The sequence below is a fragment of the Salarias fasciatus genome, chromosome 3 (assembly GCF_902148845.1).
Source record: "Salarias fasciatus chromosome 3, fSalaFa1.1, whole genome shotgun sequence".
Taxonomy (NCBI): Eukaryota; Metazoa; Chordata; class Actinopteri; order Blenniiformes; family Blenniidae; genus Salarias; species Salarias fasciatus.
Window position 1 is genome coordinate 22,725,304 of NC_043747.1, and position 16,592 is coordinate 22,741,895.

At 47.1% G+C, this 16,592-nt stretch overlaps 1 protein-coding gene across 3 annotated transcripts in view; it reads right to left on the bottom strand.

Moving 5' to 3' along the window:
• Positions 1-16,592, bottom strand: part of LOC115385941 (NACHT, LRR and PYD domains-containing protein 12-like) — a 199,453-nt gene that overhangs the window by 132,721 nt on the left and 50,140 nt on the right. Inside the window, exons 4-7 of one of the 3 annotated variants that reach the window (XM_030088047.1) lie at positions 9,778-9,842; positions 7,857-9,657; positions 5,571-5,744; positions 5,157-5,339 (exon numbers count right to left, since the gene is read on the bottom strand). The exons of the other annotated variants lie outside the window; for them this stretch is intronic. Coding sequence (XP_029943907.1) covers positions 5,157-5,339; positions 5,571-5,744; positions 7,857-9,657; positions 9,778-9,842 — 2,223 coding nt within the window. The remainder of the gene's footprint in view (positions 1-5,156; positions 5,340-5,570; positions 5,745-7,856; positions 9,658-9,777; positions 9,843-16,592) is intronic. 3 annotated transcript variants of the gene reach the window in all.

Sequence of the window (16,592 nt, forward strand, 5' to 3'; positions counted from 1 at the left end):
ATTTTACACACACAGACAGACACAGAAGATGAGTTGGCACCGCTGTGGCATCTCCTCTGGGTGGGGGATTTGTTTATTCATCTCCCAGCAGATGGTAAGTTTGCTGAGCTTCTTATTTTAGTGCTGGACTGAGTGTTGGGTGGGCAGCGCCTCACTCTCCCGCAGTTTTCACATGTGCCGACCGTGGCTGTAAGTGACACGGTTGTTGTTAGCTTAGCCGCTGTGGTGGAGACGCCACTCACGCCCAGTGTTGCCAGGTGGGAAATGTAGGATTATCGTACCAAAGACATAAAATTAGTGTATTTTGAGGAAAATTATCGTACACCCGTCATAATTAAACTAAACAAGTCTATTGATGTCTATAGTCACTCCAGTAGCCTTTCTCCAGTCAGTCTCACTCTGGCCTGAGCTGAGTCTATTAGCAGGCCTATGAACGTGATTTTCTGACAAGGAAGAAAAACAATCATTTCTAGGTTCAAATTGAAGCCTAGATTCAACAGGTGTGCCGTGAGTTGCCTTGTGTGATCTGCTGCCTCCTGGCGGGAGGATGCCGCAATGAGCTAATCGTCGATGTATGTGGCGACACGGAGACCCCGCCCCCTCAGGGGTCCCACCGCCGCCTCCGTACATTTCACAAACACTCTCGGGCTCAATGACAGACCAAACGGGAGGAATAGATATCCGTAACTTGTCCCCTGAAATGCGAACCGAAGATATTGTCGGTGTGGTGGGTATATTGGGATGTGAAAATAAGTGTCCTTCAAGGTCGATTGAGGTGAACCAATCGCCTGGTCGCAGAAAACGCAGCAGGGAGGCGTGCGTTAACATCCTGAATTTGTACTTCCTGAGGTGACTGTTTAGATCTCTGAGATCTAAAATTGCACGTTTGCCACCACCTCTCTTCTTGGGAGCCAGGAAATATCTTGAATAAAACCCACTCTGGCAGTGTTCGGGAGAAATAATTCTTATAGCTCTTTTCTCTAACAGAGAAGAAATCTCTTCCTGCAGAAAACGAGCAGTGTCGCCATGAGCTTGTGACTGAATTACTCCCCTGAACTGCGGAGGTGTTACAGCAAACTGGAGCCAGTATCCCCTGCTCAGTGTCCTGATAACCCACTCCGAGTTTGTGCACTCTGACCAGCCTGCTATCTGCAGTGACAGCGGGCTGACAGGCCAATCTGTCATGCATGGAGTACCGGCGCCCTCAAGCAGCACCGCCGCGCGGAGCTGCTTGTTCGGTACTGCGCATGCGCGAGCCGAGACTTGCGTCACAGGCTCGTCTGTGCCGGAGAGAGGAGTCACTCCCTCCGGGACATGACAAATTTTATTTTTCAACAAAGTTTTTGTTTTCTTTTTCATTTTTTGTAACTGCGCCCTCGGCAACGTGCCTGGATGCGACAGTGGAAACAAGTTTAATGCTGTACAACAATGAGAAGCGCTTGTGAGACGTATTTGTGGACCGCTGGGGGATTCCACCTGCTGGATGCTGTCTCCGCTTCTCTTTATGGGGCGCTGAGCCGGGTCGAACATTCCGACATCCAGACGCCGAACAGAACCGAGCTTTGTGAACCTGCTCGCAGGGCCTGGGGTGCAGACTGAGGTTTGGGCACCCTGGGGATCTTGAAAGCGGGTGGTGGTGGCCAAGCCGCTGCCTTGGCATAGGATTGGCGGGGAGCTGGAGGCGTGGAGGACGGCGCCCTCCTCGGCAAACACAGCTTCAGGGCTTCATCCTCCCGCTTTTTCTGCTCACACCTCTTCTGCATGGAGGCTACTGCCGAGCCGAAGAGACCCTGGGGTGAAATAGGAGTATCGAGGAGATCCTCCTTCACCTTCGTCATTAGGGTGGTGAGGTTTAGCCCGCGCGCCCTCTCCTGCAGAACCATCAGCCCCATCGCTCTGCCCTGTGCCTGGATCGCCACCTTCTGCAGGTGGAGGCAGTGGTCGGTGATGATGCACATCTCCTCCCACAGTGTCGGGTCTGGCTTGGCTGTCATCTCCTCCTCCAGCTCCGCTTGATAAGCCATCAGGAGGGAGGTTGCGTTGACAGCCCGGGCTGTCAGTGCTGCCGCTCTGTACGCCTTCACCGTGAGGCTGGACTGGAAGCGGTCTGCACTGTTTGGGAGTGTGCACCCCGGGGAGGACAGTGATGTTTTCGGGTGGAGATGAGCCGCCACCACGGGCTCCACCGGAGGGATGTTACGGAGACCGTGACTTTCCATTCCCTCGCAGTCGAGCACGGAGCTGCCTGCCACGGGGTGTTTCTCCCTGTACGGCTTGTCGCGCCACGAGACAGTGAGTTCATCCAGCAGCTCTGGAAAAATCAGCAGTAGCTGTTTGACTGATCCTTTCACCTTCGGCAACCTTTTCCCATCAAAACGGGAGCACGTCACCTCAGGCTGCGCCTCAGGCCACTGGATGTGGAGCTTAGCCGCGGCGCGTTTGCACACATCCTGCAGGTCTAAGTCCATCACCGGGGAAGTGGAATCCCCGTCTCCTGCCGGAGCTGTCATTGTGGTTTGGGGTTTTGCAACCCGGACCGACAGAGCCAGTGAGGAATCGTCCTCTTCCTCATCTGTCATGAGGAGATCCGATCCTCCGTCTGAGCCGCTGTCTGCCGCTTCAACGACGTAACCCAGCAGACCTGTTGTGAGGTTGGAGTCGTCAATGGGCAGCGGATCTATAAAGTCGAGCTGGTCCCCCAGCTGAGTCCAGCCTCAGCTTCGGGGGCCACCTCCATGAGGTCCGTCGGCTCTTGCCCTGCTGCGGTGGAAGCCATTACCGGGTCGCCACCAGACAAATCCGTTAAACGAGCCAGGCGGCGACGAAGCACTTTGAGGGAGAGGCGAACACAGTGGATGCACTCTTTCCAGGACTCAAAGGCGGCCTGGGCATGTTTCAAGCCGAGACACACGAAACACATCGGGTGAGTGTCCCAGCTCGATATTTTATTACCGCAGGGGCAGGCTTGCGCCTTTGGTTTAGCCTCGGCCTCCATGGCGGCACCGGCGTTAGCCATGCTCACCTACAGCTGCAAAGCTGTGAAGCGGGCTATGCTGCACCGGCTAACACTAACCTGGCTAGGCTAGTGGGTAGCCGGAGCAAGCTGGAAATGTTGCGACTTCCAGGGGCTTATAGCGGGAGTATTGCTACTTTTCGTCAGCGTTAGCTGGTAAAGCTAATGCCCCTGAGTATTGCTACTCGGGAGTGTTGCCACTCGGTTGCTTTTGTTGTTGAAAATATTGCTATTTTCGCCAGCGGCTCAGACTACTGTTTGGAGACAGGCTAGTCTGACCAGTATCACTCGGCTTCTGTGTCAAGCCGAGAACCCAGCGCCCGGGGACCAAGTCTTTTGCTCGTTCTGTGGACGGTTAAGCTAGGTCCCGGTTAAACAGCTAGTGCAAGTGAGGAGGTACGGAACTTCTGCTCATAGCAAGAAGAGGTTTTAAAATGACGGGAAGCGCAGTGTCAGGACTATTTATAGGGGAAGGGTCTCCACCCTCTCTGACACTGACGTGCTTGACTCCAGCCAATCATGGCTGGCGGAGTGCAATAGGAGCTTCTGATGAGGTCACGCTGTAGGTGTTCCCAATGTGAGGCATGGAACGAATGCTATGAAAGAGAACCATTTGTATTTAAATTTGGTTTAACACCATTGGCATATACAAATGAGTATAAATACCTTGGCCTGATATTGGATAAACATTTGACCTTTAAACCAGCCATAGGTGTTCTATCTGACTCAGCTGGTAGAGCTGTGGGGTCTTTACTGAACAAAGTTAAGAACTGTAGAGACCTGGGCTTTAAGTCTTTTACCCATCTGTACAGAGCTTGCGTATGTTCTGTCTCAGATTATGCAGCAGGGGTCTGGATTTTTAAAGAACAGACCAACTCTGACATAATTCAATACAGAGCAATTCGCTCTTTTTTGAGAGTTCATATACACATTCCAATAGCTGCTATGTGTGGAGATATAGGCTGGGAACCATCAAATGTTAGACATAAATGTGAAATGCTTCGTCTTTGGAACAGATTGGTAAATATGTCAGAGGACAGACTGACTAAAAAGATTTTCAACTGGGAAATGTCAAAGGTATCTCCTTGGGCCAGCAAGGTGAGATCTTTGTTTTCCAATTTTGATCAGTCATATATATTTCACAATAGATTACGCTGCAATATTCAAGAGTTAAAAGAAATATTCTTCCAAAAATATAAAGAAAAATGGTTTTCAGAAATATGGAATAAGCCCAAATTAAGAACTTATTGCCTTATAAAAAACACATATGACGTTGAAAAATATGTTGAACAAAATCTGTCCAAAACCCAAAGATCTCTCTGCGCCCAGTTACGTGTTGGTACTTTACCTCTGGCCATAGAAACAGGCAAGTTTAGAGGTGAACCTGAGGAACAGAGATTGTGCCTGCTCTGTGACTTAAAACAAATTGAGGATGAGATTCATTTCATGTTCCATTGTCCTCTCTATGATGAATTCAGGAATGTATTTTTTTGAAAAAATGAGTTTGTCTTGTAATAATTTCTTTTTCTTAAATGATTATGATAAACTGGAAATATGTTTTAGAAAGGGAGTTTTTCATACAGCCAACTTTATTTGTAAAGCTTGGGAAAAGAGAAAAAATGTGTTGTATATTTGATTGCAAACTATGCAATGCTGTATATGTTTAGTGTCTTATAAGCCCATGTGGGCTGGGCACATGGAGTGCATGACACTTTAATAAAATTCATTCATTCATTCATTCATTCATTCATCCTCAGTTACTGGATCACTGTTCTTTTGGAGAGCTGAATTGATGAAAACACAAAACTGAAGCAGAGCCCAGTGGAGGCCATGTCAACAGCCAAGGTTACTGGATATAAAGCTAAGAAGTCAAGACTTTGCAGAGCTGGTGACAGTTTGGAGCTCCAGCTGGGAGATCAATGACAGCTTGTTCCATTAGAGATCAGCCTGCTTTGAAAGCTGAAGGTCAACATGGAACAGAGGTTCACAGTTAAAGATCCACTGCAGCACCTTTCTTCTTCTTCTAAGAAGTCTCAGTTTCTCATGGAGATCCTCAGTGTGGATCACTCTCAGATCAGCCTTATGTCTGCACTTTAGTGTCAGCACTACTTTCACTGAAACAAACTCAAACATGGAGTCTGACCTCAGAGACTGCAGACTGCAGAGTGGACTCTCCAGAAAACCACACAGCTGCTCAACTCCTGAATCCAGTTGCTGGTTCCCGCTCAGATCCAGATGTTCCAGATGTTTTAGGAGGGAGGGATTGGACTTCAGAGCTGAGACCACAGAAGAACAGCTGCTCTTTGAAAAACTGCAACATTCCAATCTAAATAAAGAGAGAAAGAAGTGAGACAAGAGGACAAAGTTTAATGTTGAATTAATTCAAGAGGTTCAGACTGGAAGAGTCTGTTTGAACTGAAGCCAACATCTCAGATCTCCAGTTAACACAGCAGCTACACACCAAGGACTTCTCTTTTCCTTGGTCTTTTTGGAAACAAAGTACACACACACACACACACACACACACACACACACACACTTCAGACAGTGAACTGACCTCAGAGTCTCCAGTTTACAGTTTGGACTCTCCAGTCCAGAACACAGGATCTTCACTGATGAATCATTCAGCCTGATGTCACTCAGGTCCAGGTGTTTCAGATGGGAGGAGTCAGACTTCAGAGCTGAGGAGATCACTTCACAGTCAGAATCAGAGAGTCCACAGTCAGAAAGTCTGTAATGAGACAGAGAGAAGACAGGAAGTTGCTATGAGACAGGACACTTTGTTGGATTCCTTCTGTTTGACATCAGAGCTTCAGCTCATCTTGTCTGGTTTGACTTTGGGTTCATGTGGACATGAAGGAGAGAACATGGAGTTCCAGGTGTTTTGAACATGCCATTTAAAATGTTGAAGTAAAGGTGGTTGGATGTCCTGGCCCTTGAAAAACAGTTTGTGAACATCTGTCAGAGGTCTGAGTGATTGAACAGCTCTCATCGATATACACTTCACTGAAGGATGAAAAGTGTGTTCAGCTGCTGCTTAATTAAAAAAAAACCGATTGGTTGTCCTGTTTGTACCCCCTCTAGGGGACAGAATGTGGATAAACTACTTGATTACAACATTGGCAAAGTATAACACTGTAAATTTGAAACCCTATCGTGGCACTGAAAGAATATTAAACAAGGTTACTATTTAAAACTTAAAGGATAAGTTCGGCTTAAACAGTTTTCGCGTTGTGTATGGAATGAAGTACAACAATATACTCACACAGAAGGCTTTTCTGATCCGAACAGTGCTTCGGGAGAAAGTTACATCCAAAATCAAGTGGCGCACATCCCTATACTGTTAGCAGATTGGGCATGTATAGCGCCGCTAGCAAAACAGCTTTAATCATCCAAAAACTCATTGGTTTCACCAATATTTCATCATGGTCCGCTCACGGCTCTCCTCCATGACAGCCCGGTGTCGCGAGATGTGTCATATATGCAGATATATGTTCGATTTGAATGTACTACTTGGCATCCACGTGTGTCTAGACACCTAGATAGTCATAATTTTATTTTATTTTATTTTTTTTTTTTGACTCACGAGATAACGCTGATAATAGGGCTGCGTTAAACGATTACTTTTGTAATCGATTAATCTAGGAAATAGTTCTTCGATGCATTGATTAATCTAACGATTCATTTTTAAATCCGTCGCGGAGCTCCTCTCCGCCTCTGTGTTTATGCGGCGGGTCCCTGCGCGCTCCGCGGCCGGTACGGAGCGCGTCTTCGCCTGGTAGCAGAGATCCGGAGCTCTCCCGTCAGCCTCCGTGGGGCAGCTCCACTCGGCTCGTGGAAGCCGCGGCCTGCTTCACGCACCTCCGTGGAGCAAGCCGCGGCGCGGCAGCTCCGGATCTCCGCTCCCGGGCGGAGACGCGCTCTGTGCCGGCCACGGAGCGCGCGGGGACCCGCCGCATAACCACGGAGGCGCGTGAAGCAGGCCGCGGCTGCTGGAGCTCTCCCGTCGCCGCCGTAGAGCAGCTCCGGGCCGTTTACCCAATCGGCCCCAACTCAGCAGGGAGCGCTGCTGAGACTGGCCGCCTGTGAGTGCTTTGGAACGGGGGAGAGGCTCACGCAGCACCCGCTGCTTGCTGAGAACAGTGGAGATGTCCTGTCACGTCTCCAGATCACCAGAAAAAGCTGCTAAATTTGTCGCTAGTTACTTTTGACAAAAAAAGTCGAAAAGAGGCTTTGGTAAGTCGCCAGATTTAGCGAGAAAGTCACCAAGTTGGCAACACTGCCCGCCCCTGATCCCAGCAGTGTTTGAGTCCGTGTCCACGGCGGCCATGTTCTTCCTGTTTGGCAGCGCGCATACAGCGTCAATTTACGTCACATCCCCACGATTGCGCGGGAAATTCGGACCCCGAACAGCAACAAATTATTTGGCACACAGCCTGTATAAGGCAACAGACAGATACGCGGATTGGCCTGTTATTTTAGGTTTTTAATGCTTCACAACCCATTGGCATTGAATAAAGTGGAAATGCATGTGTAGTTTTTCACAAATCTTGCCTTAAGTCCTTTTAAAATACATTGGACTTTATGAGTACTTTCATTTTTATTAACGAAGCAATCAACCAAAACTATATAATGAAAAATTGAAGCTTGGACATCTGAATAATAATCATGAGTAAACATGAGTTGTTGTCAATAATCCGACAAGTTGACGATCAAAATCATTTTTTTTGTTAAAGTTCCAGTTTGATCATGACGGATCATTGAGGGATCTCTCCACAGAGTAACTACAGGAGGTACTGCATACAAACATCGCTGAGATATTGATCAGGACATGTGGACTCACCGAAAATTCCTGCAGTTCCTAACAGCTGGGATCAGTCTCCGTCGTCCCTCCACTGATGTGTTGAACCTGTCCAGGTCCAACTCCTCCAGGACCTGATCTGACATCTGCAGCATGTAGGCCAGAGCTGAGCAGTGGATCTCAGAGAGTTTCTTCTCTGATCTGTTCTCTGACTTCAGGAACTCTTGGATCTCCTGATGTACTGAGAGGTCCTTCATCTCCATCAGACAGTGGAAGATGTTGATGCTTCTGTCAGGAGACTTTTTGTCACTATTCATCTCCTTCAGACCCATGGTGACTCTCTGGAGGGTTTCTGGACTGATCTCAGTTCGACCCAGGAGACCTTCTAAGAGTCTCTGGTTGGATTTCAGAGAGAGGCCATGAAGGAAGCGGACAAACAGGTCCAAGTGACCATTCTGACTTCTGAGGGATTTCTCTAGAACTTTCTGCAGGAATATGTCAAGAGAAGTGAAAACATCATCATGATGATGTCTCTTGTCGATGAAGGTCTTCAGTACGTCTGTCTTCCTGTTGGTGAAACAGTGGAACATGAAGACTGCAGCCAGAAACTCCTGAACAGTCAGATGGAAGAAGCTGTAGACGACTTTCTGGAAGATCACAGACTCTCTCTTGAAGATCTGAGTACAGATTCCAGAGAACAGCGAGGCCTCAGTCACATCCAGACCACACTGCTCCAGGTCTTCTTGGTAGAACACCATGTTTCCTTTCTCCAGATGTTCAAAGGCCATCCTGCCCAGCTTCAGAAGAAACTCCCTGTCAGCCTCCGTCAGCTCCTGTGGACCCGTCTCAGGTCCTTCATGGTACTTGAGCTTCTTCCTGTGTGTCTGAACCAGCACAAAGTGGGAGTACATGTCAGTCAGGGTCTGGGGCAGCTCTCCTCTCTGCTCGCTGCTCAACATGTGCTCCAGAACTGTAGCAGTGATCCAGCAGAAGACTGGGATTCCACACATGATGTGGAGGCTCCTGGAGGTCTGGATGTGGGAGATGATTCTGCTGCTCAGCTCCTCATCACTCAGCCTCCTCCTGAAGTACTCCTCCTTCTGGGCGTCAGTGAAGCCTCGAACTTCTGTCAGTCTGTCCACACGTGTTGGAGGGATCTGATGGGCCGCCGCCGGTCGGGAAGTGATCCAGACCCGAGCCGAGGGCAGCAGATCCCCCCGGATGAGGTTAGTGAGCAGCAGGCTGACTGAAGACTGCTGGGAGACGTCAAGCAGCCGCTGGCTGCTGCTGAAGTCCAGAGAAAGTCTGCTTTCATCCAGGCCGTCAAAGATGAACAGCAGCTTGCAGACAGCCAGCTCCTCTGCCGTCAGCTTCTGGAGCGTGGGATGGAAAACAGCCAGCAGCGAGAGGAGACTGTACGGCCGCTCTCCCAGCAGGTTCAGCTCCCTGAAGGAGAGCACCACCAGCACACTGACATCCTGGTTCTCCAGGCCCTCGGCCCAGTCCAGAGTGAACTTGAGCACCGAGAAGGTTTTTCCACTGCCGGCCACGCCGCTGGTCAGAACCACTCGGATGTGTCTGAGCTGCTGGACGGAGGCTTTGAAGATGTCCTGAACCCTGATGGCAGTGTGATGGAGGCTCTCCTTCCTGGAAGCTGTCTCCAGCTGCTTCAGCTCAGGTTCCCTCTGAAGCTCCTCACTGAGTCCCTCTGTGATGTGGAGCTCAGTGTAGATCCTGTTGAGGAGGCTTCCTCCTCCTGCTTCATCACTTCCTTCAGTCACATGTTCAAATCTCCTCCTCAGACTCTTCTTATGTTCTTCTAGAAGCTGCTGCAGACCAACACCTGCTCAAAGACAACAACAACAATCAGACTGCACACAAACAACAAGCTTTCATGACTCTACAACACAACAAGCCCAGTGAAGACAAACCAGACCCTCAGCAGACACATGTCCACTCTTACTTGGTGCAGCGACGCTTCTGGAGCTTTCTGGCTGATCCTCACAGACATCACTCCTCTTCCTCTTTCTGTGAACACCAAGAAACATTTACTCTGAGAAACACACAGCAAGGACACAAAGATCCAGCTGCTTCACAATTTTGCAGCTGAACCTTAAAATGAGCACAAGTCTCACTGGTTTGAAGTAGGGCTGTCGCGGTAAACCGGTATTGACGATAATCGTGGTTTTAAAAAATGAAATTTCAATATCGTGTTCAAAATGCGCACATGATAATATCGTAAAGAGGCTCTAGTCCCGCTTGAAACGTGTTGAAGTGTATTTTCAAAATCCGCTCCTGTTCTTCCGCCATGCTTCGTCTCCCTCCTGCAGCACCCCAGCCTCTCCCCCTCCCCTCACATGTAAACACAGCAGAGCAGCGGTAGCGGCACGGCTCCTAGCTAGCGCGGCTCCCAGTTAGCGAGCGTCACGAGTGAAATAAACATGTCGGCGGTGGCCGACAACGACAGGGAGACGCTCTGTCCTCACCCGAAAAAAGTGTGTTTAGCAACACTGACTGCACGTTGATGCAAGCCGGGTCGTAGTGGGGCCCCGTTAGGTAGGTTCCCGGGTCGTAGTGGGGCCCCGTTAGGTAGGTTCCAGACGTGTCATTGTAATGTGTCCGGGCGGTTTCAAGTTGTGTCGCTGATATCCGCCGTCTTCTCCGCCGGCCCCCTTCTAGCAACTAACCGGTGAGTACTCGGAAAAGAGCCCCGTGCGGGGGATTTTCGACACGTTGTCGTTGCAGCGTCTAGTGTAGCGCCTCAAATTTGTTATTGAAATTGACTGATGTCAGCCGTTCCTTGGGGCCCGAGCCAGTAGCGGCGCCTCTGGCTGGAGAGAAGCAGCTGCTGCGCTCATTCCGCCTCGGATTTAAACAAACAAACAAACAACAATCCTCGGCAGTGTGGTGGTGGCACAGGATTTCACCCCAAGAGGGCCCGAGGGTTTTCAGAACCCACCAACTAGGGCTGAACGATATATCGTTATCATATCAATATCGGGATATGAACATTCAGGACATTAGTTTCTCAAAATCGACGATATCAAGATTTCCCCTGCTTGCATGTAAGCTTGCCCGTGCACAGGTCAGGCCAGCCTACCACAAACCTCGTTTACTGGTTGACAGCTGATGGCAGCCAATGAGAAACATCAGAGGGAGGGGCAGGAGGGAGACGGAGACGCACACTCACATGTGCTACACGCAGCAGAGAAACCAAAACAACATGAGAGCAGAAGAGAGGGCGGCTGCAGAATCTGTACAAACGAATTTGGTGGTAGTGGCAGTGAGTTCTCATTAAAAAAAAAACTGCATTTTTTTAAAATCCTTTTGTATTATCAGGGCACGAAATTCTCTATAAAATGGCGGCGGGGACCAATTGAGATCGAATCTCCGCCGGTTTAGGTGCCATATCAGTAGGCCCTTACCGCCTGTTGTTTTTTTTTTTTTCTATCATAAAATTGCGTTGCTTCTCTTTTAATGAATCAATCATAACCAACACGCCTCGTAACTCTGGGATTCCATTTTTACATTCTTCTTCTCTGTGCTTCATACTGCACTATGCATCAAACGATCACAATGCGTCCTCTGCTGGATTGAAGGAGGTACTGCTTGATTCAGGCGCTGCTGTGAACTCCGAACAACAAATACTTCAGAACACAATGACAGCAATGGGTGTAAACAGTAGTAACTGTAAATATGCAAATCTGCCGAAACAGTTAATGATTTACTGCGATACTACAGTTCTCCACCCCTGAATGAGGCAATCACAGCTGCAGGCATGGCCACAAAAACAGAACATCAGTGAACATCAGTGAGAGAGGTCCTCCAGGGTCTGATACATACACAGACAAAACCTGGTCAGATTAAGAACTGAATAGAATCAGAATCTACACTAACATTCACAGCCATCAGCAGGATCTTAGCTAAAATACTTTGTTTCAATTGGGCACAACTACATTATATGAAATGTGATTTGTGCTGGTATGGATTCTAGGGTTAATGTCCCACCACCACCAAAGGAACTTGTCAAAGCTGGGATGCTTCAATCAGCAATTAGCAACATGCATACCTGCAACAAAATAAATAAAAATCATTTTATAAATTTGCAACTTAGGGTGGGCCATACAGCATAAGAAGATCTACCATCCCAGACACAGAGCAGCAAATAGATATAAACAGAACGAAACAAGCACAACAAAATACAACAGTTTAATTAAAAAGTATCGTTGGATCCTGTTTTTGATCAGCATTTTACAAAATTGAAAATTAAGGACCTGTTAAAATTTTCTGAGGACCTGCTGAAAAAAATTGGAAGGCCTGTTAAAATTATTTACGAATTTCATGCCCTGTATGTTTTTATTTTTCTGAAAAATGCTTAACTTTCACTGAATCCATTGTAATATATCGTATCGGTATCGAGATATCTGGCATGGATATTGAGATATGAAATTTTGCCCATATCGTTCAGCCCTACCACCAACGCTATGTAAATTACGCCTCTGCTGTGGATCCTCTGTTTATCAGTTCATCAGATTTTAATTAGTGGAGTGTAACTACACTTTCGGTATGCAGTTGTACAGTTACTGTTCTCATATTGTTTCAAAACCTCATTTGAAAGGTATTCTGAATGTAATTCATCTGGGAAAAGACAGAAAACAAAAATAAAATTAAAGATGAATCTGAATGTTTGTACCATTATTAGTTAAATTTTTGCTGATATCGTGATAATATCGTTATCGTGATATTTTTTGCCCATGATAATCTTGAAGAGAAAATTTGATATCATGACAGCCCTAGTTTGAAGATAAACATCTAAAATATAGTTTATTACTTTGTATCTAAAGGTCCAAGTTCAACACTGTAGTTTAGATGATATTCTCCAGAAATCTAGTGGATTACTTTTGGTCCAGTCACACTTCATAGACAACCTGCTCGAAGTGATCTCGAAGTGTGGCTTGCAGGTAAACTGCTGCCCGCAGCAACATTTCTGGCGGTTCACAATGAATTCCACACACTAAAAAATGTTGGATTATTTTGTTAATCCAATCGCTGGGTTATGAAATCGGGAACCCAATTTGGGCTATTATAATCCATTTGGAGTTATTTGTTGCAACTCTTTTGTTGGGTTAGAGTCCATCAGACCCAACATGGATTTTTAAACTCAGCACATGGGTTGTTTTGACCACTGTTGGGTTGTCAACAGGTCCGTGTGTCACTTCCATCTTCTCTTTCTGCAACACAGAAAAACAGAAGTGGTCCTCTGCCTCTGTAATGCAAAACAGGTTTGTGCTAATTTACATTACATATCTAATTCACATGACTGTGCGGCGTCATGTCATGTGAATTAGATATGTAATGTAAATAAGCATTTCATCACGTAATGCCATCCACAGAAAAATTTGCTTGAGCGAACCCTCTATGTAGTTAGCATGAAACAACTGGCTAGATAACGCATGTAGCTTGCTAGCGACACTATGTATAACGTTTGCATTGACAGCTGTCGAGGCGGCTGTGGTTTAGTGGGGTGCACAGTCTTACAATCAGGAGGTTGTAGGTTCGACTCCTGTCTCCCACATGTCACAACCCCCCAGCTATGGGTAAAATAGCACCACTGCCTTGTGGTCATCACAAAGGCCCCCTCTTGCATTGCAGCACCTTCCAGCAACTCCTGTGGCCAAGCTGATACCAACTGTAAGAGCCAGTCCCCTCCATTCCACTGGGCATCTCAGTTTCTCAATAGAAACTTCGCCTTGGCTTGTTCATGATCTCTCTCGAGATTGAAGAAGCTTGTCCTCATCGAAAAATCAATGGACTGCTGAAATTTATTTATTTTTTAATAGGTTTTGAAAATGAGCTGTTTATGAATCAGATGAATCCTTTTTTGGGAGACTAAACCAATGTGTTTACTTGAATTAACACAGAATTGTAGTTAATTTGACCCAGAATTTGGCCACATTCCACCAGTATATATATGGTAAAATTGACCCAGGGCTGAAATTAATTTGCTGCAACATTTGGGTTAAAAATGAGCAAAATATTCAACTCAATCATATGGTAGAATCGACCCGGACTAACATTGATTTGACCCAATGACTGGATTAAATCTGTGAACCGATTTGTTGGCTTAAAAAGACCAAGCCATTTTGTTGGGTAAAAATAACTACTGTTGGGCTGGTCCAATATTGATTAACTGTTGGGTTAAAAAATAAACCATTTTGGGTTGTTTTTACCATTCTTTTTTTAGTGTGCAGTTGTTAGTTTCCATGCTGTTATGACTCTGTTTGCATTGTTTTTCGCGCCGTCTTGGGAGAAGCAGTAAGTTTGTGTTTGGTTTCAATATCACTTTACCTCCATCCCAGAAATCCACAGTACAATGTTTTGCTTTTTTTTTTTTTTTTTTTTTTTTCAGCACTGGTTTGCGTTAACTGCCTCACCTTACTCTGTCTTCATGAGGAGACTCTGACCTCAGATGGCAGCCGGAGCCGGGTCCCTCGAAAAAAATATTGTCGCCGAAAAGGCAGTTTGTAAGATAAGTGGACAAACACTTGCTTTGTCGGACCTCATGAGTCGGATAAAGTCATGTCCCTGATCTGCAAGCAGGTCAATGCAATGCTCAAAGATTTCAACCTAAAACGCTGTTATGATACCAATCATAAAACCTTCAACAAATTCACAGGTGAACACAACAATAAGCTTGAACAACTTAAAGCAGAACTAAATAACATTTTTACCTCAATAAATGTTTTTCAGAATCCCTGTGGGGGTAAACAAAGAATTGGCGTGGTGATTCGCCGGTCCCTCCCCTCCCCCCAGTGTCTCTGTACTGAAAGCAGCACTTGCAACTTTCAGAGGATCCGACCCGACGAAATATCGTGAGAACAAACCTGCTTTACGGCACTCACACGGAAGTACAAGTATATAAGCGCGTAAAACAAAACATGAAACCCTTGCGAGCCTTAGCAGCACCACCCTTCAGTGCTCAGGGATGGCAGAACCAAATACACAGAAAAAACCTTTGTCTGATGAGCAGAAAAAAAGGAAACAGATTCTGAGCGTTCTCTGCAGGCGTGTGTGTGTGTGTGTGTGTGTGTGTGTGTGGGGGGGGGGGGGGGGGGGGGGGGGGGGGGGGACGTGGACGTGGAGAAGGTTCACAACAGTGAGCTTTCACAGGAGACCAGTAGGAGGAGCGCAAGAGCAACAGTTGCATCGTTCTGCTTTAAAAGACACTGCACTGCACAGCAGTCACTTCTCACCAGTCTGACTAAAACTGATGAAAGTCAAAGGACTGTGTCAGCATCTGTTGATGAATGTAGGCAATGCCTGTATGTAGTGGGTAGGTGGGTGAAATCTGACTCCTCCCATCTGAAACACCTGGACCTGAGTGACATCAGGCTGAATGATTCATCAGTGAAGATCCTGTGTTCTGGACTGGAGAGTCCAAACTGTAAACTGGAGACTCTGAGGTCAGTTCACTGTCTGAAGTGTGTGTGTGTGTGTGTGTGCGTGCGTGTGGGCGTGCGTTCTCGTATTTCTATCCTTGTTGGGGCCAAATGTCCCCACAAGGATAGCAAAACGTGGAACGACGTGCCTTGTGGGGACCTTTTTCCGGTCCTAAGTAGGAGAAACAGTGTTTTCTTGACCATGTTGTTGTTACTGAAAAAAGTAAAAGTGCAAAAACATTTCTTTAGGGTTAGGCTTTGTTGTGGTGTGGGTTAGGGTTAGGGTTAGGGGACACCGTCGATTTGATAGGAATCTGGAATTCCAGAACGGAAGAATCCGGATCCGGAATTTGCAATTCTGGAATCTGGAATCTGGAATCTGGAATCCAGAACTGAAAATTCCGTTTCCGGTTTTTTCAATTCCGGAATCTCAATTCCGGATTTTGACCACTATGTTTTGAGCGCTAGAGAGCCATCAAAAGTTAGAAAACCATTTTAAAATTCAGTTTTCAAGTGGCTAACCCATGTTTTTCACCAAAATGACTCTAAATAAATCAGAGAACCCGGCCATGTGGGATTTTCACCCGAAATGCCAAAAATGTTGGGACGAGCCCCAAAACACACAAAACAGACAGTCACGCCCCCACAAACGCGTGGGTGAGGGTCCCGCCAGTCCCCGAGGGGTCAAAAATTTCACGTTGGAAATTGACCCGACCGACCCTGAGGACAAAGAAAGCTCATCAGCCCGGATCAACGCTAGAGAGCGGGGGCCGATTGGTGAAGTCAAACATTTCTAGAGGTCCTGGAGAGATGACACCCCACCACACCTGTCAGGGACCTCCCCAGCTGTCAGTGGAAGCCAATCCCAGTCCTCTAGCTACTTCCTGGGCGGAGTTATCATTGCTTGACCGCATCTGGAATCCCATTCCAATCTGGAATCTGGAATCTGGAATCTGGAATCCCAACCTGGAATCTGGAATCTGGAATCTGGAATCTGGAATCCCAACCTGGAATCTGGAATCTGGAATCTGGAATCTGGAATCTGGAATCCCAACCTGGAATCTGGAATCTGGAATCTGGAATCTGGAATCCCAATCTGGAATCTGGAATCCCCTTCCAGATTGCGTCTTTGAAGCTCAAAGTGTTTGGATCAGCCCAAAAACACCCAAAACAGACAGTCACCGCCCCGAGAGACACGTGTGCGGGGTCGTTGCCAGTCCCCGAGGGGTCCCAAATTTCATGGTGGAAATTGACCCGACTGACCCTCAGGACACCCAAGGCTCATCCCCACCGATCCAACCACATAGACTATGGGCTGATTCATGAGGTCAAATTTTTA